Below are 26,981 nucleotides of genomic sequence, written 5' to 3'. Positions count from 1 at the left end.
GACTGTCTTATACTAAACACGTTTTCCAAACAGATGTAACATGCTACCGTTATTAGCACAAGCCTATGGCATTTTACATTGTATAAATTAGCCTAGCGACTAGCAGAGATTTCCTGTGCTCATATGAAGCCAGGATAAATCACACACAAGACTTAAAATGCTATTTTAGTGGAGGCTTTATTGTCTTCAGAATTTATAGTTTCTTATCTGTGAAATGAAAGTAAATAAAAGCTTTGTTTCCACTGAGGGAAATGGTGTCAGCTTACAGAAACAGACAGAAGGTCTGTGTCGCTGTGACGTGTAGATACATTTCTGGGGAGGTGCATGTCAGGCTACAGCGTAGGTTATGGCGTAGGCTCTACGTCGACGAGGAGCCCACGCACTAGCTACGGCGTCGATTCAATGCAGAAGTATTAATTCCCTCTAAGTTGCACATTCTTGTCTTAAATTTGACGCTTCTGTTTTAAACTTTAGGTAACGTTGTGTTGTTTTGTTTTCTTCCTGTCACCCAGAGGTGCTCCAGCAGCGAGTGGCCGCTCTGGAGCAGGAGAGGGCTGAGTTCATCAAACTCAAGCAGCAGCTGGAGGCCGAGTTTAACCAGAAGCGAGCCAAGTTCAAAGAGCTCTACCTGTCCAAGGAAGGTGAGGATCTCACAACTGTGCACGCTCGCTGAAATCTTACCTACTGAACTACTCATAATGCTCATGTAAACCTGGTCATAACACAAGTAATGTGCAGCTTTGTCTTGGTCTGTCCATTGTCATGCTGTGTTTCTGGCTCCTGTGTATGCCTTTACCCCTGGTTCTCTCCTCTGCTCTGTTCTTGCACATTTGCTCACTTTGATCCCCCTTGTCCCTCCTCAGAGGAGCTGAAGAGGCAGAACCTGGTACTGGAGGGCGCCCAGGTTGAGCTGAGCTCCGTCCAGGCCCAGCTGTCTCAGGCCCGGGCCGAGATTGAGACCATCAAAGCGGTGGCCACTGTGTCGGAAAACACCAAGCAGGAGGCCATCGACCAGGTCCGCAGCCAGTGGCAGGAGGAGGTGGCCTCACTGCAGGCCATCATGAAAGGTAAAACTGAGCTGCTCTCACATGATCAGTTTAATGAAAAGCTGAGAGTGTGGGAGGGAGTGTGCCCGTGGAGGAGCTCTGACAGGTTGGGGGAGTGAGGCTGTGGAGGGCTTTATAGGCGATGAGGAGGAGTTTGAAGTGGATGCGCTGGGGGGTGGGGAGCCAGTGGAGGTTATGAAGGATGGAGGTGATGTGGTCACCCAGATTTTTTGCTCTGATAGCATTATTAACAAAGTGGTCAACAGTCTGTCAGACAGAGTGCCATACGAGGCTGATTTGATCTTCAGTGAAAAGTGTGAAAGAGAACCGACTGTTTCCATCAATAGTTGGCAAAAGCTACGTCGCCTGGTGTGAAAGTTTTTCCTGAGGTGTTCCATTTCTCTTTTTAACATGCAATTTTATCATCGCACTGCTGAATTTAAGTGAGGGCGAGGAGGAAGGGTGCAGTGACACCCCTGACGGATATTGGAAGAAGCATCAGAAACAGACAAAACAGCAACTGGTTTATGTCCAGGCTTGTTTTTTAATATGCTTTATAAATGAATTTGAGTTGAAAACATTTTTGTATTCTTACTCGAAACTTAACTTTTTCAGTGAGGTTTGCTCTAAGTCAGATTCACCAAATTCTTGTAACTGCTCAAACCTGTTGTGAAGTGCTTGTTTCAACCCAATAACCCGAAACACCTCCAGCGGGAGGCGTCCAGGACGATCCTGATCAGATGCCTGAACAACCTCAACTCAAATCTCTAAGGCTGAGCCCAGCCCCCTTACGGAGGAAACTCATTTCAGCTGCTTGTATCTGCAATCTCATTTTTTTCGGTCACTACAATAAAAAATAATGATCCTAATTAGGGCTGCACGGTATATGCGGTAGACGGTAGAAATGATATAAATTTGGCCCACGGTAGAGATTTGCGCTCTACCGTCCTATCGTCGATGACGTCATCGCACCTGCCTCAGTGTGAAAATGGCTGCGAGCACAGAGACAGCGGAGCAAGAGGAGCTGGTTCAGGTCCGTGATTTAGCGTAGCACGTGCAACATGTGTTGCTGGAGAACTTGTGAGTGAGTGAGTTAATGTCTTATGAACAGCCCCGGACTTCTCAGACTCTTTTAGCGACTTACCGCTCAGAGTGAACTCATTCAGCGGCTCCTCTGGCAGCAGCACAGCGTCTCTCCCTCTCCTCTCTCGCCGTGCGCACACGGGAGTTGGTTTTCGGCAAGAGAGTTTGTCATAAACCTTTGGTAATGTAAACCTATGTGACGCTAGGGGCTCCACAAAAAACTCCATATGTGAATGTGTGATAGTTGTGGTATCATAGCAGCCTGTCACAGGTTACAGCGTGATGATTAGAGGAGAAATGGCAGAGCATAAAGGTCCAGGTGGAAAAAACACAACTCAGTCATTTAGGATTTTGCTAAAAGAAGGAAATTACCTTTTGATATAGATCCCAGGGGACATTTTGCACCATAGAGTACTGGGTTTTAATTTTGAGTTTTGAGATCTGCATTCTGCACAATAAATGCTCTAAAAAATACATTATATCTTTGCTTTTGTTGTTGTTGTTTTTTTATCAATTTAGCTTTGCTAAGGGACTACAAATCCCATTCAGAAACACTTCTATTATAACTTTTACACTTAAATTTATACCGCGATATATACCGTTACCGTGAAGGGATTCGATTTATACCGTGATATAAATTTTAGGTCATACCGCCCAGCCCTAATCCTAATTTTCTTTACTAATTAAAAAAGAACAAAGTAACAGATTGACTGTGTATTACATGTTCTCTGTTTCATTGCATGCTTCCTCTCTGTCGTCCGACCCAGAAACTGTGTGCGAGTATGAGGCCCAGTTCCACCAGCGTCTGGAGCAGGAGCGAGCCCAGTGGAACCAGTACAGGGAGGCAGTGGAGAGGGAACTGGGTGAGCTGAGACGCCGCCTCACCGAGGGCCAAGAGGAGGAAAACCTGGAGGATGAAATGAAAAAAGTAGGCTTTGTTTTCTGTCGTACTGTGGGAACTACCACTGTGCTTTATGTATATTTATTTTTATACAGTATTTATACAGTATTTAATATTTTAATGTTTTACAGGAAGTGAAAAGAGAGAGATATTTTTGACACATATCTGACAGAAAAAAAGAGATAATTAATCAATCAAGACAGAGATGCAAAATAAGAGTTTTGAATTTTAATTTAATTTTATTTATTTGTAGTTTCCCCATGTTTGCTTATGCTTCATTTCTTTTTACAGCTGCAAATGTACTGGTTTTCAACTAAAAGTATTATGCAATGTTTGCATGAAAACAAATCACACTGATGCGGGGAAGGAATTTATCCCAAAAAAACCATAAAGAAATGAAACATAGAGTGGCTTAACTTCCAGTTGTTTAACTTTTCACCTTGCTGCTGTTGGGTTGGTCAGAGGCAAGGAGAGTTTAGTGAAACACTCTATGCTCCAGTAGTCTTCCAACTTATTTAGTATGCTAGAAAAAGATGTACTATGTCAAATGATGAATGCCAACATTACCAGGATGTCCTCCTGCATCTGGTTGCATTTTGCAGTTTACAAGCCATCATGTTTTTCTAGCTTTTTGTGTTCTGACCCAGAATCCTCTGAACAGTGGAGGATGCATCACATCGAGCTGCAAACAGATGTCGGCTCATTGACAGCTCATTTTGAAAGCTGTCGGAAGCCACAATGACAGATAACATCAAATTCAAGTGATTTATGACCAGTCAAATTGTCAGTAATATAAGAACAGGGATTGTTTAAGTAAACAAAATAATCATGGAGATAACCAACAATAACATCACAGTGGTCCCGGAAAAAGTTTTCTATCTAATGGCAGCACCCTCCAGGGCTGAAAATTGAAGCCGACACAGAAGTGCAGTTCCTCTAATGGCTGATTGAGGCTGGCTCCAGAAGTCGAAGTCGAAGACCAGCACAGATCTCTTTTATCTGGATGGAGAATGTTTACTGACTGTATGGTATGGCTCGATTTGACTCCACTCATTTTGGTACCTGGTCCTTTGCTCTATTTCTTTTTCCACTGCAGATAGAACCCCTTAGTGTTAGCGGGATTCTTAGATAATCACATAACGACGACGAGAAACTGCCGTGACATCTTCAGTGCAACACTCGCTGAATCCTTTCATTTGCAGCCAAACACAGAAGCGTCTGCACTTTGACAATTGTATCATGTACTGTGCGGCTTGGTTTTTCAGGCTGAGGTTTTTTTAAAAGTCTGGGTCAAGTGACTAAAAAAGTTGTGGTCATCGATGGTAGATTTGCTATTTAAAAACAGCAGGTTTGTGCAGGATGTCCTGTGTGACATTGATGAAGATTCTCTCAGTCCAGTCAGTGGTCTGCAGTGTTATAACTCCACCCTCAGTTATCGGCACAGCTCGTTTAGAACCTGACCAGGGTGGTACCAAGAAACGAACCCGGTACCTTCCCTTACTTTTTGCAAATGAAAAATCATGTCGCAAGTCGTGTTGAGCAGAACTATGCAGCACCATGTGTCAAAGTGCAAAATGCTTTTCGTGTAAGAACTGTGTTTTTGCAGCTGTAAAAAGAAGCTGTAACTTGACGTATAGCTGCACACATGTACATGTTTTAATGAGGTATTGTAAAAACCCTTCAAAGGCCCAGGAGGATGCAGAGAAGCTGCGCTCAGTGGTGATGCCCATGGAGCACGAGATCGCAGCCCTGAAAGCCAAGCTGACGACAGCCGAGGACAGGGTGAAGGAGCTGGAGGCCTCTAAGGTTAGTCGGCAGTAAATCGATAATTCACTGTGGGGAAAATGAGAGGTGAAGATGATGTTAACTGGGCGTGATATTGACCAGGCATGGCAGCTGCTCTTTTCTAAGTTAATTTCATTTGAAGTGGGTCAATATGTTGAAAGGAGAAAGCCTTTCTACCACTTCATTTTTTAATATACCTTCCCCCAGTGCACGGTATGTAGGACGTGATGTCATTGCACAGAAAAACTTGTGATGTTATTTTGTAATTATGAAAAGATATTCAGAATAGGGCTGCTCGATTATGGAAAAATCATAATCTAAATTATTTTGGTCAATATTAAAATCATGATGAATCATTGACTGTGGAGACATCATGCATTTTGAACTTTTAAAAAAAGTTTTAATGGTGAATTTTCTGGCATATTGTATTAAAAATCAGTCCCTCCATTATTTTGCAGGATGTTTTTAGGACTGTTGCGGCCTGCAGCTTTTCCAAAAACAGTTGCGTTGCATGTTGCCTGTTTAAATGTGTTTGGGTTTTTTTTTCTTTCTTTTTTGTGGGGGCAAGTAAAAATTGCAAAAACAGTTGTGACGCTGTTTCTGATGCGTAACCTTTTATTATGAGCATTCAGTGTTTCCCACAAAATTACTATCTATTTGCGATGCTAGGCTGGGTGACAGCTGATTGCCAACGATCAGCTATTGCTGCCATTGATGTCTTAGTCAGCCACTCTCCTCCCACTCTCTCTGCCCGGTTAGCACGAGCTAACACAGCACAATGTGATCTCATCGCTATTTGTCAGATTTTGCCGTTGGGCAGAAGCCTCACGGCAGCCGTTAACATCTGACACTGAGCCGTTAATCTCTGACTCTGACGTTAAACCTGTTAAAAACCACTGGGTAACATTAGCCGTGTGATGCTAACAGTTAGCCCTGTCTGTGTGTGTGTGACTCTGTCACAGGCACAGCAGCAGCGTCATGATGACCACAGAGAGAGGGGCGAGGAGGAGCTGAATGAATCACTGCATGCAGCTTTACAATAAAATTTTAAATAAATTAAGTTTTTTAAATCACCAAATTTGCAGTAAAGTTGCAAGGTTGCGCAGAGGCAGCAGCGTCATGATGACCACAGAGAGAGGGGCGAGGAGGAGCTGAATGAATCACTGCATGCAGCCTTACAATAAAATTTTAAATAAATTAAGTTTTTTAAATCACCAAATTTGCGGTAAAGTTGCAAGGTTGCGCAGAGGATCGGCTGAATTTTTTTTTTAAAAATTGTGGCGATCGTAACATCACAGCATCCTGCAGGGACTGAAAAATATATAACACAAATCTCAGTAACGTAAATGTAACTCTCCATCACAGCATCATGACCTTTTGATATCTGCTGAAGTTCAGCTTCTGCTTGTATCTACAGAGCAGGCACAACAGACTGACTAAAATACAGGGCTCAAGCTCTTTGACAGTGTGCGGGTATGGTCACATATGTATGCAGCAATAAACACCCCATAGCATTAGTTATTACTTTAACACGGTCAGTATTTGCAGTGGTAGGCTGCCTGAACACTGTGGGGAGAAGGACTGGCCCTCTAGGGTGTTCTTGTCTCATTCTGCTAATCCACACACTCAGATGATGCTGCCTGAATGCCTTTTGTAAAATTTACACAATCTTATGTATCACAAAGATGCACTTTTTATGAAATACATATTTTCATGTTTGTGCTCCTTATATTCAGGTACCATCCACTCATTGCCAATCTCACAATTAAAACAGGATTTAAAAAAAGTGTGCATGCATATTAGTGCACATAAAATAAGTTATTTCACTTCAGAAAAAGAGCTGTACTGTATTTTAGTGGGTTCGTTTCAGTTCAGAGTTCAGTATGGTGATGGCTCTGGGGTAGAGACTGTTTATGAGTCTTGTGCTGCGTGTTTTTATGGACCTGTAGCGTTTTTTTAAACAGGTTACAGGAGTTTTACGGAGTATTACAGTGCAGTATTATTAGTATTCTACACTGTTTTAATGAGTTAGACAAAACAAACATTGTGAAGGTGTCACTCAGGGCTCTTGGTCATTGTGATGGCATTTCTTACTATTGTAACTATTTTTACAAACCAAACAACCAATCAATTAAAAGTCGGCTCCATTATTTTTGGGGATGATGAGGTTTTTGTATCATTTTGCGTTCCAATAGTTTTCCTTAGTGTTTGAATCCAAAAATTACAGTTTTGCTTGTATTATGCATCAAAATGCTTTTTTCTCGAGCCCTTTTTAAACCTTTTTCCTACATGACCTGACGTAGGTCTCTGCACAGTGTTGTTGCTACATGTAAACCTGTTCATTGCTGTGGACGCCACGTTAGTTCTGCTCTGAAAGTTGCGCAATAACAAACAAAATAAGCGACTGAGTCAGCAGCAGACCAGCAACTCCTGTGTGCTGAGAAAATTACTGTTTCTGTCAATGGAGTCTGATAACTTTGAAGAGGGTGATACAACGACTTCACCTTCCCGTATGAAAGAGCTGGTGAGGTAGAATATTCCAAATATAGCGTACGCATAAACCGATATTTATTGTTTTTTAAGGTGACTCTAAATTGGCCGTAGATGTAACTGCATCATGAGCGTCTGTCTCTATGTGTCAGCTGGAGGCTAAAGAGCAAGATATGTCTCTCAACAGCTGATGGAGACGAAAGCAGAAGTGACCAAGAGTTCATATTGGACTTACATTCATCTTCAAATAAATGGTTATGCTGCTCTGTGTCTGCTCGGTGTGTAAATAAGGAACGGTTCACCACAACAACCTTATAAGGTGATGATAATATGTCGATGGTGTGTTTTCAGCTTCAAGTTGCCTCTCCCTGTTTTAACCAACCTTTCACCACAATACAGTTACAGTGACTAATGACAGAGAGGTTCTCTAAATAAAATGAAAGCTTGAACCAAATGAACCACAGCTGCATGTTTCTGTACTTTCACAGGTCAAGGAGCTCAATCATGTTCTTGAGGCTGAGAAGTCGTGTCGTACGGACCTGGAGATGTACGTCGCTGTGTTGAACACTCAGAAGTCAGTCCTGCAGGAAGATGCAGAGAAACTACGGAAAGAGCTCCACGATGGTACTTAGCTTATTGTAAAAACTGAAAATCCTTTTGATGAATACAAGAAGTGTACAAGTTAATGAGAGCAGAAGACGTCACAGAGAGGCGTAAGGGGTGTGACATGTAACAGGACAGCATTAGCCTCTAGTGTGATATTTAAAATATGTGTGGGGCAGCGCTTTCTAAACGATATCGATGGCATTACGGGGTAATAACAATCCTTTGCTGTCCCTGTTAGATGGCCGTTGATCTCATTCTTTGCTCGGAGGGTGAGGAACTCTTGGACCTCATTGCCTCCCCACATTGCAGACATTTTTGGATGCTGTTCTTCTACTTGAGTTAGCTGCTCATTGCTGCTAGCTGCTTTTTAATTTCCTTGTGGTGGCTTTCACATTTAACATGTCATCAGAATGTCACAACTGTCGTGTCCGGTGACAACTGACCACGGTTAGGTGCTACCTCGGCTGCCAGCATAAAGACAAGACAACTCTGTCTCTCCATTTTGCAACTGTACCTTTTATACAATACAGCAAGGCTGCATAACGGCGTGAAATTCCTGCCTTGAAGAGGCAGTTTAAAAGGAGCTACTGGCTCTAGATAGGTCCATTCATGTTTTTGCATCAGGCACTGTAGTACTCCTTCACAGGAGAAGTTTCAGTTGGTTGCAGTCTACAACCTCACCACTAGATGCCCCTAAATCCTTCACACTAGACCTTTAACTTACTGTTTACATTCAAAGAGATAAAAAAAAGTCAATATTTTATAATAAAAAGCTAAGATAGGGGAACAGTGCAAAACAACTTTGTGTATCAGAACTTTTTTTATTTGCTTTTCTTTCCAACTATATCAGTCATGATATTTCTGACATTTTGGAGGCAGCTGGACCACTAGCTTGGGAACCACGGGACTAAACTGTAAATAAATAATAAGAATAAACTTTATTTATATAGCACCTTTCATTCAAGAAATGCAGCACAAAGTGCTTTACAGTAGAGACATTAGTGATCTATGCTTCATGAAAATAGAGAAGATGAACATAAAACAGACAAACAAGGCACTTCAAAATAAAAGGTTTAAAACAAGGATTAACTAATTCAACAATTTTCGTTTAAAAGTGGTGATTTGAGGTCCTACTAATCGAAATCTCACTTAGTATTTCTTCTTGTGTCACCTTCTAGGCCTTCTGTTGTCATTAACAATCAGAGCGTACAATTTCCAATGGGCACAGACTCACCAATAGAAATTGATTAACCAAAATAAGCATCTTTAAGATTACCCCATAACATAGTTAAAACAATAACAGCTTCATCAGAAAAATGTGTTGATACATCAATATTAGGGAGTATTTTTAATTCTTATACTCATATATATTGCTGATGATACTTCTGCACTTTCACTTAAGTAGCATTTTGAATACATGACTTTTACTTGTAATGGAGTATTTTTACATTTTAAACTGATACATTTACTGAAAGGAGGACTCAAAGGACTGCGTATGTCTTCCACCACTGTCTGTGAGTATATGTAACAACCTCAACCTTTTTCCTCTCACTCTCTGTCTCTGTCTCTCGTTTGCTGCTGTTTGGGGTCTCAGTCTGTCACAAGTTGGAGTTGGAGCGGCAGCAGCACAACCAGCTGAAACACACATGGCAGAGAGCCAACGACCAGTTCCTGGAGTCTCAGCGCCTCCTCATGAGGGACATGCAGAGGATAGAGAGCGTGCTGTCTTCAGAACAGCTCCGCCAGGTGGAGGAGATGAAGAAGAAAGACCAGGTATACACACACAAACACAGACCTGTTATTGTCTCACTGTTACAACACTCCACTTTATAAAAAAGGGGGGACTTACTGTTGTCAGGTAAAATTGTTTTTCAGTGATTAGCCAGCAGATTGAGCCAACTCAGAAGCTTCAGAATGAGAAACAAGGGGTTTGCCTTGGTGTTATGGTGTATAATGCTCAAAATATGCAAAGCAAGAGAAGAAAAAACAAGTGCTGTAAAATTCAAGAGTCATAAATATAAAACAAAAATTTTAAATTAAAGTATGGGACATGTATGAAGAGGATGGAATATGCAGGACAGACTTGTTCTCATACCGATACAAGAATCTCAAATGCCTCCGGTGCTGCTTTAAATGCTGGATCAGCTATTGGCCGGCATGCAAGTCTGTGCACCAGTCAGATAATGTGTAATTTATTAATACACTTAGGTTGCATTGGTTTAATCCTTTTCGAAGAATCAGAGACTGTGATGCTGACTGCGAAACATCGCTGATCCCAGAGGTCATTTTCCTATCCGAACCCGACCCGAGTCCAAGACAGTTATAACCGAGCCCAGCCCGACCCCGACAGACTTTCTGATTTTTAAGTCCGAGCCTGACACAGTTTGTTACCTGACATAATTATTGTTATGGACAGTGTGTAAATGACCATCAAAAGGCTGCTGTTATGTACAGTCAAACTTGCGCGCACACACAGCAGCGCAGCACAGCACACACACTCAAGTGGAGAGAAGCCTGTGTTGCTTTCAGGCGTTGTCATGTAAATAACAAATTCCTGCAATTGAATAGGCCATAGAACAACACAGCAGCATGTCAAGTGGGCCGAACCCGAACCAAACACGGAGAAAGTTTCTGATTTGTTATCCGAATCCAGCCCAACCCGGCGGGTTTTGATGGGTCCCGTCGGGCTCGGGTCGGGTATCCACACTCTGGTATACAGGCTCCCAGGAATGACGCTCAGCAATGCTTTCAGTTTTTCCCATTGGCCACTTGCGGTACTGAAACAAATCTCCTGTGGCCCAAAAAGCATTTTCCCAATGAACCTTCTGTAAAAGAGACGTCTGTAAAACTGTTGACACCTTGAACTTCAAATATTCAAATTATCATGAATTTTTGATCCATGGAGGTTTATATTTGTAAAACTTTTCTCAAGCAGAGAAAAGCAATTTAAAAATCTGTGATGCATCACAATGTAAAGTCTACGAGTCGAGTGGGAACAAGCGGGCGGGACCAGCCGGAGAAAAACTACTAGTTATATTAAGTAGGCTGCATACCGCGGAAGTAAACCCAGAAGCTAGAACCTTTTTTTGGCGTATGCACCAGGCAAACAATTGTCATCGGACAGAATAAACACCATCCTGGGGCCTGGTATCTAGTTATTATTATACATCTATGGTAGTATATAGCCGTTAACCTTTTTTTTGTTTTTCTTTTTCTCTTCTCAATGTGATTGCATTAGGCTGGCACTCGGTATTGGCCAATACTCAAGGTCAGGTATCTAAATTGGTATTGGAGTGACCCAAGTTCAAAATATTGACTGAAGAGTGTGAGAAGTGTTCATAGTATGAGGAAAAAATGAGCAAATGTGAAAAATGTGCAATGTGTGAATAAAACCTCGAGGTCTCCCAAAATCATGAAGCTAATCGTCAGCTGGTAGTCTGTGGATCCATGTGTGGTGGTGATGTTGACTGATATAGGATCTTATTCTGTATTCACTGTGTGAAATATATATATATATATATATATATATATATATATATATATATTTGCCCTTGATGTTCCATTTTTATATGTTAAATTGTGGTGGACACAAGCTTATGTGTAAAGGATAATACCCAACAATACAGCACCACTGCAAATTTCACCCTCAGAGGAACATAACTATAATTAGGTTTCATCTAATGAGGTGGAGTAAATTTAATAAATGGAACAAATATGTGACAAATTCTGATTAACACCTTTGTCTGTCTCTCCAGGAGGAGGATGAGAAAGAGAGGCTGAGCCAAGTGAAGGAGCTGCATGAGGAGGATGTGGCAGACAACACCGAGCCTCTGGAGGATTTATTCCTCGGGCTGAGCGTTGAGGAGGTATGAGCATCCCGTAATGCGATATGTCCCTCAGAGAGAACAGAGCAGAGCTATTATCGTCTTACGTCATATCATATTCCCTTTCTGAGTAATGTGAGCTTCAAACGGGCAACATGGCACCTTCACTTTTATCCTCATGTATTGTGTTTCCAGCAGCCATAAACTGATGCTGCTGTAACTGGTGAAGAGAAACCAGGGATGATTTAAAATATATATTTATGTGACTTACCTTAGAGATTTAAGTCCTTTGCTAGTTTGTCTTCAAAGCTGTTACCTGTAAAATTAAGAATTATGAAGAATAATGTGAAGAATTATAAAGAAAGTCATAATTGTAGGGCTTTGAGTGGCATTAATCCAGGCAGACAATGTATGGATTAAGCTTGCTCGCTTGTTGTTAGACGAGGGGACCATGATGCCTGATCAGTTACCTGACTGACAAGTGCTCTGGCTAGTGGACCATCAGTTGGATTTTTGGCATGGCAGACATTTCTGGTCAGCTGTCCTGCAGTTCAAGCAGCTCAGTTGTTCAATTTCCCACATGGTTTCTGTCCCAAAGATCTGTTAAGATAAGGGCCTGTGTCCACATAGTGTTCAATTTGAACCTGAGGCCCTTTGCTGCATGTTGAAAATTTCTATTTGAAAGGTTTACAATTATTTCTGGTTATGATCTGATACAAGGTTTGTTTTAATCTCTATATGACATGGTAAATAGATTCCATTTTATTCTCAGTTATTCTCAGGTAATTCCCGTTACTTCCTATGGAAAGTTCCCTATAGGAATGTTGCCAGGTGTTCCAACCCTAAAAAGGAATGACATTTTCTCTCATCAATGTTTTTTCTTGGACATTATAGAAACACTTAATCACAAATTTCTCAGGACACTTATTTGCTCCCTCTCTTTCAGCCTCATGCCAACCACAGCGGCCATGGCTCTATGCACTCCTTAGACACTGACGTGGTCGCAGGCGGCCCCACGGACCCCTACAAGGAAAACCTGCGGAGAGTTCAGTCCACAGACAGCCTCGGCTCCTCGCTGTCCGTCCAGCAGGGCCTCGGCGGCCAAAACCACAAAGCCAAGTCGGCCAGCCACTTGGACGAGTCAGACTTTGGGCCCTTGGTGGGGGCCGACGGGGTGACGGACAGTAGTTTTGGTGAAACTTTATCCATCAGCTCCATCAAGCTGACAGCGAGCCACTTCCTGCTGACTAAAGACCAGGAGAAGGCCATCAAAGCCATGACGCCTGAGCAGGAGGAGACGGCGTCACTGCTGTCCAGCATCTCCCACGCTCCTGACACGGCCTACTTACCGCCCGCAGGTTACAGACTCGTCAGTGACAGCGAGTGGAACCTGCTGCAGCAAGAGGTGAATCACCGAGGCTTTTTCATGGAAGTTCTGATCGTTTGAATACATTGCTGTGGTTAAATATAGTCCAGACTATTTCATGGTTATAGCAGGACATTAAACATTTGCAGCACGAGCTAGGTTTGAAGGTTTTCCTGTAATTTTAATATGATTACTTTTAGGGAACACATCACTCACCCCAGGATTTTTGCCATGAAAACTATTTATTTATTTATTTTTCATTCGATTTTAACATCAGAGCTGCGGGTGGCATATTTTATATATTTTATGTTCGAGACACTTGTGAAACGATCTGCATCGTACATATTTACAGATTTTGCCCTCCTTTTCTTTCTTGTCACCTTAAGAAATATCTTGTTGCTACCCAGCTAAACTAGCATGACAAGTATCCAGAACAAATTGCTGCAGGTAAAAAGTTGATCAAAATTACTGCAGGAACAGCAATTTATGGTCGAACTATGATTGATGCATGAAAGATATATTTTTCGTCTTCAGTGTACAGTATTCTTTAGTTCACAACCACACATCTCAGAGGGAAATATTGTACTTTATTCTACAACATTTATCATCAAATGCCAGGCTGGAGGGGATCATGTGTTGGTCATGTGTGTGTATTCATCTGACCACAGCTAATCTTGCAAACTACTGGACCATTCAGCCTAGTATTTCGTGTGCACATTTATGACTGTATGCTCAAGGACTTCTTTGGGTTGCGGTGATTTGCAAACTTTTTTATAGATTGTTTTATACCGTCATTAACTGCTTATCCCTACCTCCTCTCAACTGGCCGATAGAGGTGTGTCATATCTCGTTCACAATAACACCGGTATATTTTTTAATATCTGAAAAATTCATATCATGATACTCACAATATTTCCACTTGATGACATATTAATGTCCACGGCAACAACAAGCATGGCTGAAAGCAAAATTATTACCGACCCCACTGTGGTTCCAAAAAGAGGAGCAGCTTCAGTAGTGTGGAATAAACTGGCGTCCTGAATGTTTTATGAACAGCCACGGACTTCTCAGACTCTTTTAGTGACTTACCGCTCAGAGGGAACTCATTCAGCGGCTCCTCTGGCAGCAGCACAGCGTCTCTCCCTCTCCTCTCTCGCCGTGCGCACACAGGAGTCGGTGTCGTCAAGTGATTTTGTCATAAACCTTTGGTAATGTAAACCTACGTGACTGCGGTATCATAACAGCCTGTCACAGGTTACAGCGTGATGATTAGAGGAGAAATGGCAGAGCATAAAGGTCCAGGTGGAAAAAACAACAACAACTCAGTCATTTAGGATTTTACTAAAAGAAGGAAATCACCTGTTGATTTATATATACATAGATCCCAGGGGACATTTTTTGTATTTGGGAGCTGTTTAAATATGTAATTTGTGGTAGATTTTATTTTGTTGAACTGTAAATATTGTAACAGAATCTGAATCTCACTCTGAGTTAGGGCTGCTCGATTATGGAAAAAATCATAATCACGATTATTTTGGTCAAAATTAAAATCACGATTATGCGGCGCATGTGATGATTTATTTACATGACGGCATGTCATTTCTGTCTCCACATGGTTGCGCGTTTACAATTCTCCTTTGCTCTCTGTATCGCGCACTGCAGAGTTCAGCCCCGATGCGCACACATGATTTGCAACACAAGACAACAAGAGTAAACTGAGAAGAAGCGCATAATCGTTTTATGTCGATTATTTTGTTTTCATAATCGTTGAAAGCCCAAATCGTAATCTAGATTAAAATTCGATTAATCGAGCAGCCCTACTCTGAGTTACTGTTGTAACTAAAGAAACTAAAGAAATGAGAGTTCATTTTTGTTTAGTTTTTACTGAATATTTTAAGCAAACTGTAAAACTACATCACTAATTCTGTTGCAGTTCTATGTTCTTAAATTGATAATATGTATTTTTTTATTTTTTTTTATTTTACTAATTTGTTATATCATCAAGAATATCGTTATCACAAAAATACCCTGAAATATGGTGATATTATTTTAGGGCCATATCGCCCACCCCTACCATCCGATAGGAGCAGCAAGTCCTCAATAAATCTTGCGGCAAAAGTATAGAGTGAAAGGCATTTCTGGAAGTCATGTTAGTGAAAAACAACGAGCCTTACCTAGTGTGCTGTAGGCCACATTTTGGCTTTCATCCTGGCTCAAAAACTGACATCCAAAGAAAAATTTGGTCACATTTTAAACTGGAGTATCTGCAGATTAATTCTGTACCTGATACAGATTTCTCAAGAAATATCGTAAAGTCACATTTTCACTTGTAGTCTTTACATACTCATATTGTTAATATGACTGGTTCATGGTGTTCTTGTTGGTTTGTCACCAGGTGAAAAATGCCGGCAGGAAGCTCGGCCGACGTTGTGATATGTGCTCCAACTACGAGAAGCAGCTGCAGGCCATCCAAGGACAAGAGGCTGAGACACGAGATCAGGTTTGTGTCTCTGCTGTCACTTTATCACCTTTCTTATTACAAGAATGATTGCGAACATCAAACCACAGATGTTTTTTAAGAGTTTGTGTGGTACTCAGGACGAGAGTGTAAAGAGCTGTACTGCCTTGACCCACAGCGATTCCCCTGATAGTGTTTGAAAATACTCATGAGAGGGATTCTCTGTCACACTGTCCTCCAGGTGAAGAAGCTGCAGGTGATGCTACGTCAGGCCAACGATCAGCTGGAGAGGACGATGACCGAGAAACAGAGTTTGGAAGATTCGGTCAAAGTAGGCAACGAGGAAACTGCAGCTAAGGTTTGGACACAGTGAATCTATTAATAACTTTATGTTATTTATGTTAAATGATAGCATGGATAGAGATGGCAGTCACTTTAACGTTAGTTATGAGATTTTCCCGGGGCCAAAAACTGAAGAAACAATCCCAAAGTGAAAGCTCTCCATCTTGTTTTGCCCATGACTCACACAACCCTGACCTGCGTGTGTGCTGCTGTTGATACATTCGTCAGCACATCTCTGCATCCGTTACATCTTAAGTGTTGCCATGATACAAGCTAAGTTGACCAGCTACTTTATCAGTTGGCCGCTCAGGCGCAAAGAGGCATGAATGTGCACCTGCACAAGCTTGGAGCATGACGTATGACCTGCAGCTTCTACTACAGTCATACCTCATCTTCTTGTTTTAACAACAACATTCTTTTTTTCAACTTTGGGAAAAGTTAAGCCAGTCAACTTTGAAAAAATGAAATATAAAAATTTAAAAATACACTGGAGTGGTGTTTTAAAAGCTTTTTTGAAGGAATTAATATCTCAGCATGTCATTCTCAAATTAGATTAGATAGCATAGAATGATGGCTAGAGGAAAATTAGACCTTTGGTTTATTATTTGAGTTGATTTTTACAGTTAATTCTCCATTTTATAAACCCTACCAGACTGTCTTAAGTTCCCACAACTTTGAGGGATTTGGGGGCTTTAGGGGATATAAACAGGAAGTATAATGTTGTTGCCATAGATTCAGTGAGTTAGTCTGTGGGCTACAACATTTTTAAACCCATATGTATTTACATTTTGGCAAATTGGCAACATTTAAGTATGCAGAATGAACTATTAGCAGTTCCTGTTTGTGATGTTCCTATGAAAGTATAGACAACTATCACTGTGATACTTTGATTCTGAAGAAAACTTAAAAACTTGCTGATTCTCAGGCAGGTTCTGCATTTATGAGAAGTGTCTTTTTCTGTCAAGTTTATTTATGGACATTTATTTGATGCTGTATTTAAGTCAAGCTGAATCAAACTATAATTACGAGCTTCCTGCAATATCTTCGCCTTATTTCTGTCCCCCTCTCAGTTGTAAAACCCCTGAGAAAGAACTGACTCATATTTTCATATGTAATCAAATAAATAATCACATATAGATGTTGTTACACTCCCTCACATCTAGCTCGTTGGTAGTAATGTAGAGAAACATGGTCCTTCTTGGCTGTTGTTCATTGTCCCATGTCTATTATATTTTTGTAATTATCTGCAGGATCTCAGCCGAGATCGAGTGCAGTAACTGTGAAAGACAGGAAATATCTTCCGAGCACAGTACTGTTAATGTTTTAAAGTTGGTGTAAATAGGCACTGAAACTCGGCACTACTGTATCTATGTGTAGGTGTATAACAGAAGTGCACTGTGAGGATTTCTTCCTCTTCTCATCTGCACTGGTTTGGTATTTCAAAGACTTACCACAGTGGGAGGAGAGGCGCCGTAGGAGGGAGTGTAACTGGTGATTTGAGGAGCGCAATGCAATTCTGGTGCCATGATTCACAGTGTTTTTGGTATTCCACCATCAGCCTTCTTGGACCAGCTCAATTGCATCTCCTCAGGCCTCAAATTCACACATTAAACTCCTTTTTATGTATGATTGGCATATCTGTTCACTCTCTCATACATTTTTTAACCAATTATTGCATCTAAATGCACAGTTAGAGTACAGAATGTAGGGCTGATTATTTTAATCATCAGTCAATCCTCTGATTAACTTTTTTATTTGTTGTTTTGTCTAAAAAAAGTCATAAATTAATGAAAATAGCCAATTATAACTTCCTAGAGCTCAAGGTGACAGTCCAAAACACTGCGATATTCAGTTTACTATCATTTATGACAAAGAGAAGCAGCAAATTGTCACGTTTAATTAGCTAAACCTGAAGAAAGTTTAACATTTTGTGCTTGAAAAATGACTAGACAATGACTAGACAATAATCTACTATCAAATCACTGATTTTGTTCTCTGTCTATTGATTAATGGTTTCATCTGTAAACGTATGGCAGTAATACTGTATGAAACCCCCCCTTTCAGCTGATTACCTTTCTTTACAGTCACCTGAGAGCAGCAGGTGTGTGTCCACCCTGCAGGCTCTAATTTCAGTGATTAAATCATGAGCAGTAGACCCCCAAATGATTGCAAATAAACCACACAAGCACATGTGGACGTTGTTTATTTTGTTTTTTATACTCCAGGTCTTGTTTTTCCCCACTGGCATCCAAGCACAATCTCCAGAAGGGATGCACGTCAGCGGTATTGGCCAACAATGGCTTTAAAATGAACTATCAGTATTGGTCAGCATGCTTTTTCTTATTGTCCACAATGAATGAATATCACATACACTGAAAAATATTGTATTTCATGTCTCCATCTGCTGGTGGACCATCATGATAAGAGTATGTATACATAATATGATGTTAATTCCACTGCAGAAGAGACTCAATGATCACTAAAATTAGGTGGGGAGAAAAGTGGATATAACGATATCAGTATCAGTTATCAGCCAAATTAGTTATATATTGTCATATTGGCTATCTGCAAAAAAAAAAATCAATATTGTGCATCTGTAATCTCCAGAAACAGCTGTTACAGTCACATAAGTCTCTTATATTTTCTGCCCTTTTTTATTTTAATTGATAAATTGATTTTTAATTTCATCCAAGATTGACAGTCTCTTTTCAAGGGAGACCCGGCCAAGACAGCAGCATAAAAAAGTTAGACCAAAATAATGACCACAGTAACACCTAGAAGACATTAACGTGTCAAAATATTACAGAGTCACAAGCACCAACTGATTCATTCATTCACCCTTGTACTTATGAGAGCTTTAAAATCAGGCAGAGACCAATTCTTTCAGGTTGAAATCTTTATAAAGGCTGTTCCAATTGAGGAGAGCAGAGCACATAAAAACTTCCTCTCTTAGCTCAGTCTGCGCACCGGGAACAGACGACAATCTTAAGATCTTCAGACTCGGTTACTCAAGATAATCCACAGACCTTGTTGTGAGCAGTTTCATCAAGGAACTATTTTCCTTCTACCGAACTACACCCACCAACTGTGTCACTGCGCAGAAGGAAGTGTGCATCTACTGTTAGCTCACCTAGCGCTACTGAGCTAGCTAGCGTTACAGGACACCATTAATGTTTTCATCTTGCACTGTCATGAGCTTGAGCCTCTCGTCCATGAGTAGATGCACGCTTCCCACTGCCCAGTGATATGGTTGGCGTGTGTAGTTCAGTGGGAAGAAAATAGCTCCCACATGAAACTGCTCACAACAAGGTCTGTGGATTATCTTGAGTAACTGGGTCATGATTTCTGGAAAGCGACATTGCTGCCGAGTTTTCCAGATATATCTGTATTGTGTTTTTATTGTTGTTGTTTTTGGCTGCTTTGAGCACCACAAGACATCTCTACAGCCGATACCTCCAACACATCTGGAGAAAGGTGGTTTTCACTGAACAGAAAGGGGGGTGACAAACTGTCAGACAAATGCTGTGGAGTAAAGAGTACAGTATTTACCTCTGAGATGTAGTGGAGTACAAGTATAAAGTAGCATGCCGTCCTTTCCCGTCAGTCCTCTCTCCTAATTCGACAACAGCAGGTTACCGGAGCAACAGCCAGCTCATGACTCATCCGTTTCCTAACCCACAAAACGAGCGCCTGAAGCATGACATTTTTTATTCAGTAGACCTGTGGGTGCAATATGAGCAGGATGTGGTGGAGCAGCATCATATAGTTTTGTGCTTCAATTTCACACTGCTGTGACCAAAGTGACTATTTGATATTTTATTTGTAATATTTATTATTTATTGATGTTAACATGATTATAATGAGGTGTATGCAGCCTCAAAACACTGCAAGAAGTATTGTTAATCAGTAGTAAATTGCATGTGTGTGACAAAAAAAAGATTTTGTCTTAAGTTAAAGAGATATCATCCGCCCCTGCAGATTTGTTCTTCAAGTTCTTTTGTAATTTTAGTAGTATATTACAACAGTTTACTTCCAAGAAAAGCTTTTCCATACATAACCAAATTGTCACTACATCATAGTGGATAGGAAGCTGCTCTTAAATGAGATGAGAGGAGCTTATGTGATTGGCCGTCATTGGTAATAGTGCACTAATAAACAGCTGACACAACACACCCTCTGATAATGTGTGATAATGGATTCTTCCTTATCCCACACTCTTCCCATGTGCACCTGGGATGCACCAAAGATCTGAAAATAGAGTCCAGTGGCTGCCCATGCAGGTGTTTTCTAAAAGGTGTTTTCATTTCTGTCTGTATTAGACTATGGTGATGTGCGTTACATGCATGCAGTCTCACCCCTACTTAAAAAACTGGACTCTGCATATCATGCTGCATTACATTTTATCACAAATGCAGTTTATATGAGTCTTCTGGATGATTGACTCATTGTGAAGGCATTATTAGGTAAACTTATTCTATCTTCAGCCCTTTTATCCTTTCATACCAGCAACTATTGCACTCCTTCTACCAAACAGATTCCTTTAAATGTCCTCAGGGTGCGCTCAGAGCTTGGTAAAACTGTTTTCTCTTCTTATTCACCCTGGGCATGAAGTGAGCTCCAAAATGTTGTACACTTATGCATAAAGGTTGAACACTTTAAACCCTCTGAGACCCACATAGACCCATTTTTTGTCCTTTTGTTTTTTAAGCGGGGACAGGGGGATCTTTTGGGGCAGATGGCAGGTCAACGGTATTTGCCACATAGATGTGGTATACATCATCTGAAAGCTGGGAACCTGAAGATTAATTTGAGATGCAGCTCAAATATATAATAAATATTGGGTTTTGGTTAGGCGATTATTCGAATTTTAGAGTTTAGAGTGGTTAGGGGTTCAAAACATTATGATGGAAGTATATGATGGCCTTTCCCATGCACATTTATATCTCATAAGTTCTAGGAATTTTTGGGTTGATGCCATTTGTTACTGACCTGGAAATCCAGATGCCCCGCCCCTAGCAAATTCGAATTTGCTCTGGAGGGGGATCTGGCCCCGATGAGCAGAGCCCGGTGAATCGCCATCGAACCAATCAGATCAGTCTGTCTGGCAGAGGCGGGCTCTGGGCGGGTGTAACTTGATGAGGACAGCACTGTGCTGTAGGAGTCGAAAAGTAAACAGCCAAGATGGCAGCTACCGAAGGACCGCGTCCATTCAGTTTAGCTTAGGAAGAAATGCTAAGCCAACTACACTTATCTTTTTCATTGAGAGAGGAACAGAAGACTGCCCTTGAAGCCTTCGCTTCCAGGAAGAAGGTTTTTGCCGTTTTACCGACGGGATATGGCAAAAGCATGATATATCAGTTAGCCTCACTGATCGGAAAAACCAGTGGGGCTTACTGCAATGTATACATCACCTTGTTTTTGCTGTGATTGGCTATTGTGCTATCCAATTGCGTGCGGTGGCATTTAATATGCCTCAGTTAGTGCCGCCCCTTGGGTAGGAATTAGGGATGCACCAAATATTCGGTAACAGAATATATTCGGCCGAATATTGCAAAAAAACACACATTCGGTATTCGGTGGAATAAGTGAAAAGCAAGGCCGAATAATAGCGGCGTGTTTTGATAACGCAATCAAACAGCGTGCGGTGACGGATGGAGTAAAATGTCAACAGTGTGGCGATATTTTACTCCGTCCGTCACCGTACTTGCATTTGCAACTAAAAATAGTTTTGTGCGAGCAAAATAAACCATTCAGCACGCTGTGTGAGTACAGATTTCAACCAGCAGCAGAAATGAAACGGCGAATCCCGCCAGTTGTGGGTTGAACAGGGGTCACAGACTTGGACAGGAATACGTATTCCTGTCAAATACGGCGGCGCATGATAACGGCTTACTGGCGATGTAGAAGTCCGGCTCCAGGTGAATAACTTGTTGTCATGACTGCCCAAAAGTACCTGGACAGCCGAGCCATGGCGGCACACAGTATGTGAAGAAGAAGAAACGAGCCGTTCACATTTCTCTCTTTGTGTCCACAAACCTCACCGCACTTTAGGGACTGTTCTTTACTTATGAAGGGACTTGTCAGGGGAGGAGGGTGGCTGGTTGATTTTTATTTTATTTATTTATTTTATTTTGATCCCCCCTATGTTAATCACTTATTGATGCTGTTTTTGAAGTATGAATAAGTCAATAAGTAATTTATTCCATTGAAATATCATTGATGTATTATAGAAAAGTGATTTATCTTTTTATAAAAGACAAAAGGCACATCTGCCTCATTTTTGTTGTGGTATCGTGATACTACTCAGAACCGTGATATTTTCACTGGTATCGTACCGTGGGTCCCAATTTTGGTACCGTGATCTAATCTGGAGGGGGTTCATCTGCAAAAACTAATGAAAAACTAAAAAAAACAGCATTCGGTACTCGGTATTCGGCCAAGCGTTTAATATTATTCGGCTTCGGCCACAAATTTTCATTTCGGTGCATCCCTAGTAGGAATGGTGTATTGGTGAGGGCCAGACTCAAAATCTTTCTAGATTTGAGTCTGGATTTCCAGGCTAATTTGTTACAGATTAGGTGCTAAATTTAAGCAAGTTTTGCCATTCGAGAATTGATAAAAATGGTCAAAAATCCACCCAAAATATCACATTAAGACACCAAGATGTTGAAGAACACCATAGAAAAATACATGCACCGTCCTGACCACGGTAGAAGTTTTAAATCCAAAGGCTGATGGTTTTCTTTTTCTTCACATAACAAGCAAATTACCACCTATTCAACTTGAACTCTAATAACAAATCTCTGTTTTACAAAGTACTTAAACCAACCACAAAGTAAAACAACACCCTTAGAAAACAAAAGGTTGTGAATTATTATTTTGCTTAGGGCTTTTCAAATTTTAATGGAAACAATCTTTTTCAGTGCATTTAAATCAGACAACATAATGCCAACACAAATACATGGTCTCAGGGTTTTACTTAAGTAGGCCGACATAAATTAAAATTGATATACAAATAAAGATAAACCAGAATACAAGCATACAGATAAAGACATATATTCAGTTCGAGGATTCAGAGAAGAAGTTAAAGTGTTACAGAGGACAGGAATGTTACTTTGATTGTTATCTATGATTTGTATAGCTGACTTTACAAGGTTCTCACAGTGCAGCTCAGCCATATTCGCTCTGTGGTGTCACTAAATGTGACCGCAGGCTTTTCGAAAGAGTGAAAACACCTTTTGTCAGTTCACAAAACCACTAGGCTCATTTTAGACAGATGCCACAGCTGTGGGTTGCAACTGGTACAAAACACTGTGGTCAGTGTGGCGTCTGAAGCTGTTTGGAACCAGGATGGTCAGCTGTCACTGCAACTGCTGATTAGTGGCACAGAGTTGCTTCTGAGCTTCAGTATTAACTTTTTATAACTGCTTGGTGACTATCAGCTGTTAGGTTGTACTTTAATGCCAACAAGATTAAAACAAGTTATGATTAACAGCCACTTTTTTATTACTCTTCTTCTAATATTCAAGCAAACCATCAAACACAGATCAGCCAAAACATTAAACCCACCGACAGGTGAAGTGAATAACTTTGATTATTTTGATCCAATGCATTGTTCTGCTGGGAAACCTTTGGTTCTGGCGTTTATACCACCTGACATGTTCCACACACTCAAACACCATTGCAACAGTACTCCCCAATGGCAGTGGCCCCCCAGCAGGATAATGAACCATGCCACACTGCAAACATCGCTCAGGAATGGCCCAAGGAATGTGACAAAGAACTCAAAGTGTCAACCTGGCCTCCAAATTCCCCAGATCCCAATCTGAATGAGCACCTGTGGCACGTGCCATTAACCCACCTCTCAAACCACTGGACTAAATGGATCTGCCGCCAGCACACTGGTGCCAGACACCACAGGACACTCCCAGAGATCCTGTGTCCATGCCTCGACAGGTCAGCGCCAAGTCCGATCCAACGAGGCCCCACCTTGGACTAGGGGTACATCTGGGGTACCAGCACATCACAAGAATCCTTGAACAGATTGGGACCTGGGAAATTTAGAAGCCAGGTCGAAACTTTGAGCTTTTTGTCACGATGGAAAGGCCATCACTGTCATTGGGGAGTGCTGTTGCCATGAGGGGGGGTACTTGGTCTGCAACGGTGTTTGAGTGTGTGGAACATGTCAGGTGGTATCCACATGAATGCCAGAACCAAAGGTTTCCCAGCAGAACAATGCATTGGAACAAAATAATCAGAGTTATTCACTTCACCTGTCAGTGGTTTGAATGTTTTGGCTGATCGGTATAAATCACTCTCCTCTCGTTTTCACACACTTAATTCAGTAGATCCTTTACTGCATTAACAAACTCATTACAGGACTCGACCTCTTTATGAATTTTTGGTCTTTGCAACCTTTATGCATATGTGATTTGTTCATCTCATACAGTTCCCATATTTTTTTAACCATCTAATTGTGTTACATTTAATCGCAACCCCCAAGAGGATTTGTTATAGATTTGTTTTTGCCATACCCTCACACCCTTCAGGGATTGCTCCAAAGACAGTCACCCTTGGATCTTGGGGATATTTTGATGGAACACTGCTCTCAGGGCGTCTAACACATCCTCCCAAAAGTTGCTTAACTTGGGGCACGACCAAAAAATATGAATGTGGTTTCCATTGTGTGGGCCACATTTTCAACAGCACTTGTCTGAATTGGATGGAGCCCACTTGGCTGTTACTTACTGGGTCTGGAAATATCGTATTACTTTCCATTGAAACTCTCGCTAGATGCTGGAATTAGCTGTCAAATGTGCCTCACTACAGATTTCCCTCCAGGTGTCTGGTGATAGATCTGCATTCATTTCGATCTCCCATTTCTCCTTTATTTGTAAGCTGTTGAAGTATATTTTGATGTTAATGCTTTTGTACTTCTACTCAAGTACAAGATCTGAGTACTTCTTACTTCTTAGTATTTTCCGACTGTAGACCTTTTTGAAGACTGTCTCTAAGCGATGTTTCTCTGTGTGTTGTAGGTGTCCGCCCTCATGCAGAGAGTCCAGGAGTCAGAAACGCTGCTCAGCACACTACAACAGGCCTTCAGTGAAGCAAAGAGGAACACACAGGAACAGATGGTGAGCAGCATGTTCTTCCTGTGTTGCTTGTTCTTGCCAGCTGTGTTTGAAACTTAAGTTCCTTCCTAATGTCAGAGGCTATCAAAGCTGGCAAGACTTTAGCCCGTCAAATGAGCATATCAGTTTTTTGTTTTGACAGCAGGCTCTAGTAATAGTCATGCAGCCAAACTGAACTGCAGCCTGTTAGTGTTTTGGATTTACTTTTCTCTGCCTCTGTGGCAGTAACGTCACTGTTTGCTCCTGACCACAAATATGTAAGTATGTTAGATCAGTTAATTAGTTTAATTTCACATGTCATCATATAAGGTCAGTAAAGTTTAATCCCACCAGTTCTTTCACTTTGTCCATTAAAAATGTTGCTAATCACTGCAGAAATTGCCATATGCATTGCTAAGTAAAGTAAGTGTAAAGTATAAATGTAGTGTTTTGAGAGTCCAGGGTGAAATCTTAGTATGTCTTGTTTTGTCCAGCCAACTGTCCCAAACCCAAAGATATTTAATTTAAATAGAAATTCGGAAAACGTTCACATTTTTAGAAGAATAAAGTGATATGAATGTCAGTTATCTGAGTATTTTAATTTTTTATGGGGAATTTATGGGAAAGCCCACTACATGTTACATCCTTTATGCCAAGGGGGAAAAACAAAGCACTCGATGCCATGCTGAAGAGTTGTTGCATGGCGTTCTGCACATCAGACTTAAAGAAGCAGTGTGTAGTAGGGTTTAGTGGCAGTGAGGACTGCAGGTCGCAGCCATTTGAAACTTCTCTTTCGTCATTGTTCAGGAGGTCTGCTCTGGGAGCTGAATTATCCGCAGAGGTCTCTTCCTCCCAAAAACAAACGGACCAGGTGATTAAAACCAGTAAAAACACTGAATAAAGCAGGTTCATGTTAAAAATCAGTGTTTCTGCAACGCTGTTCTGATCATGGCGAAGGGGCTGCTCGCCCAGCACCTGCTAATGTGTGCTCACCTTTTTTCTCTGATAACTTAAGATCCAGATGTTCAGGAGGTTTTTACCAGGAGCCGAATTATCCACAAAGGTCTCCTCCTGTGCGCAACAAATGGACCTGGTGAACTAAAACTCGAAAAACGCAGAATAAAGCAGTTTCATGTTAAAAATCAGTGTTTTTTCAATGCTGTTTGGCTCAGTGGGGGCTGGAGCCGAGCTGCCGCCAACATTTGCTCAGCTGGTCTTTGTGATAATTTAAGATCTAAAACCCTTCAATATGTTTAAACATATAGTTAAAAATGACCAAGATCCAAAAAGCGTATCATAAAAATGTGGCTTAAAACTGGATGAAAAGTCAATTTATGACAGCTTCTGGCATATGATGTCACTGGCAGGTGACCAAATGACATGGACAGTGTCTTTGATTAAAATGACAGATTTCGCTGGGTTTGAACATTGTTGGAGACGTTCAAGTCCACAACTCAACAAAGTGTATAACATTGATCTTGTTGTTTTAAAGCATTTTACAGTGGAAAAGTTACATATTATATCTTTAATTTAAAATGATATAAATCAGATAATGTTCACCTCTTAGAAGAGGAACATATGTCAGTTGTCAAAGCTATCGTGATTCATTTTTTTTGCTCAGCTCTCTGAGTGTTTAAGGAGAAGTTTAAACCTAGAAAGTAAACAAATGAGTCACTTTTTTGGAGGTGAAATTGAACTGTTTTTGTAATGTCACCATTCCTGCCTACCTCAAGTATTTGTTCTTGGTTACAGGATATCAAATATGTCCAGGTGTTACTCATCCACCACATCAGAAATGCACAGATTTTTAGACTCCGTTTTTACATCACTGCAAAACCAGACCATTTGCATTGTAAAGTAAGTGCATGACTTTTTCTAGAAGTTAATCGTCGGGGGAAAAACAGGAGGAAGTGAGCGATGCAGAAACATCCTCAATAATGAATGTGCAGCTGCGAGCTGTGTCATAG

General features: G+C 41.0%; 1 protein-coding gene across 3 annotated transcripts in view; it reads left to right on the top strand.

The window, feature by feature from the left end:
- The window catches only part of rabep1 (rabaptin, RAB GTPase binding effector protein 1), a 46,616-nt gene that overhangs the window by 6,353 nt on the left and 13,282 nt on the right, over positions 1-26,981 (top strand). For all 3 annotated transcript variants that reach the window (XM_050039200.1, XM_050039190.1, XM_050039210.1), the window contains exons 2-12: positions 513-641; positions 864-1,067; positions 2,897-3,057; positions 4,717-4,836; positions 7,794-7,929; positions 9,506-9,684; positions 11,667-11,777; positions 12,682-13,140; positions 15,497-15,601; positions 15,801-15,917; positions 24,940-25,038. In XM_050039200.1, the coding sequence (XP_049895157.1) occupies positions 513-641; positions 864-1,067; positions 2,897-3,057; positions 4,717-4,836; positions 7,794-7,929; positions 9,506-9,684; positions 11,667-11,777; positions 12,682-13,140; positions 15,497-15,601; positions 15,801-15,917; positions 24,940-25,038 (1,820 nt within the window). The remainder of the gene's footprint in view (positions 1-512; positions 642-863; positions 1,068-2,896; positions 3,058-4,716; positions 4,837-7,793; positions 7,930-9,505; positions 9,685-11,666; positions 11,778-12,681; positions 13,141-15,496; positions 15,602-15,800; positions 15,918-24,939; positions 25,039-26,981) is intronic.

Source organism: Epinephelus moara, chromosome 3 (assembly GCF_006386435.1).
Source record: "Epinephelus moara isolate mb chromosome 3, YSFRI_EMoa_1.0, whole genome shotgun sequence".
NCBI lineage: Eukaryota > Metazoa > Chordata > Actinopteri > Perciformes > Serranidae > Epinephelus > Epinephelus moara.
The sequence above is the reverse complement of the archived record's forward strand: the minus strand, read 5'-3'. Positions and strand labels throughout refer to the sequence as shown.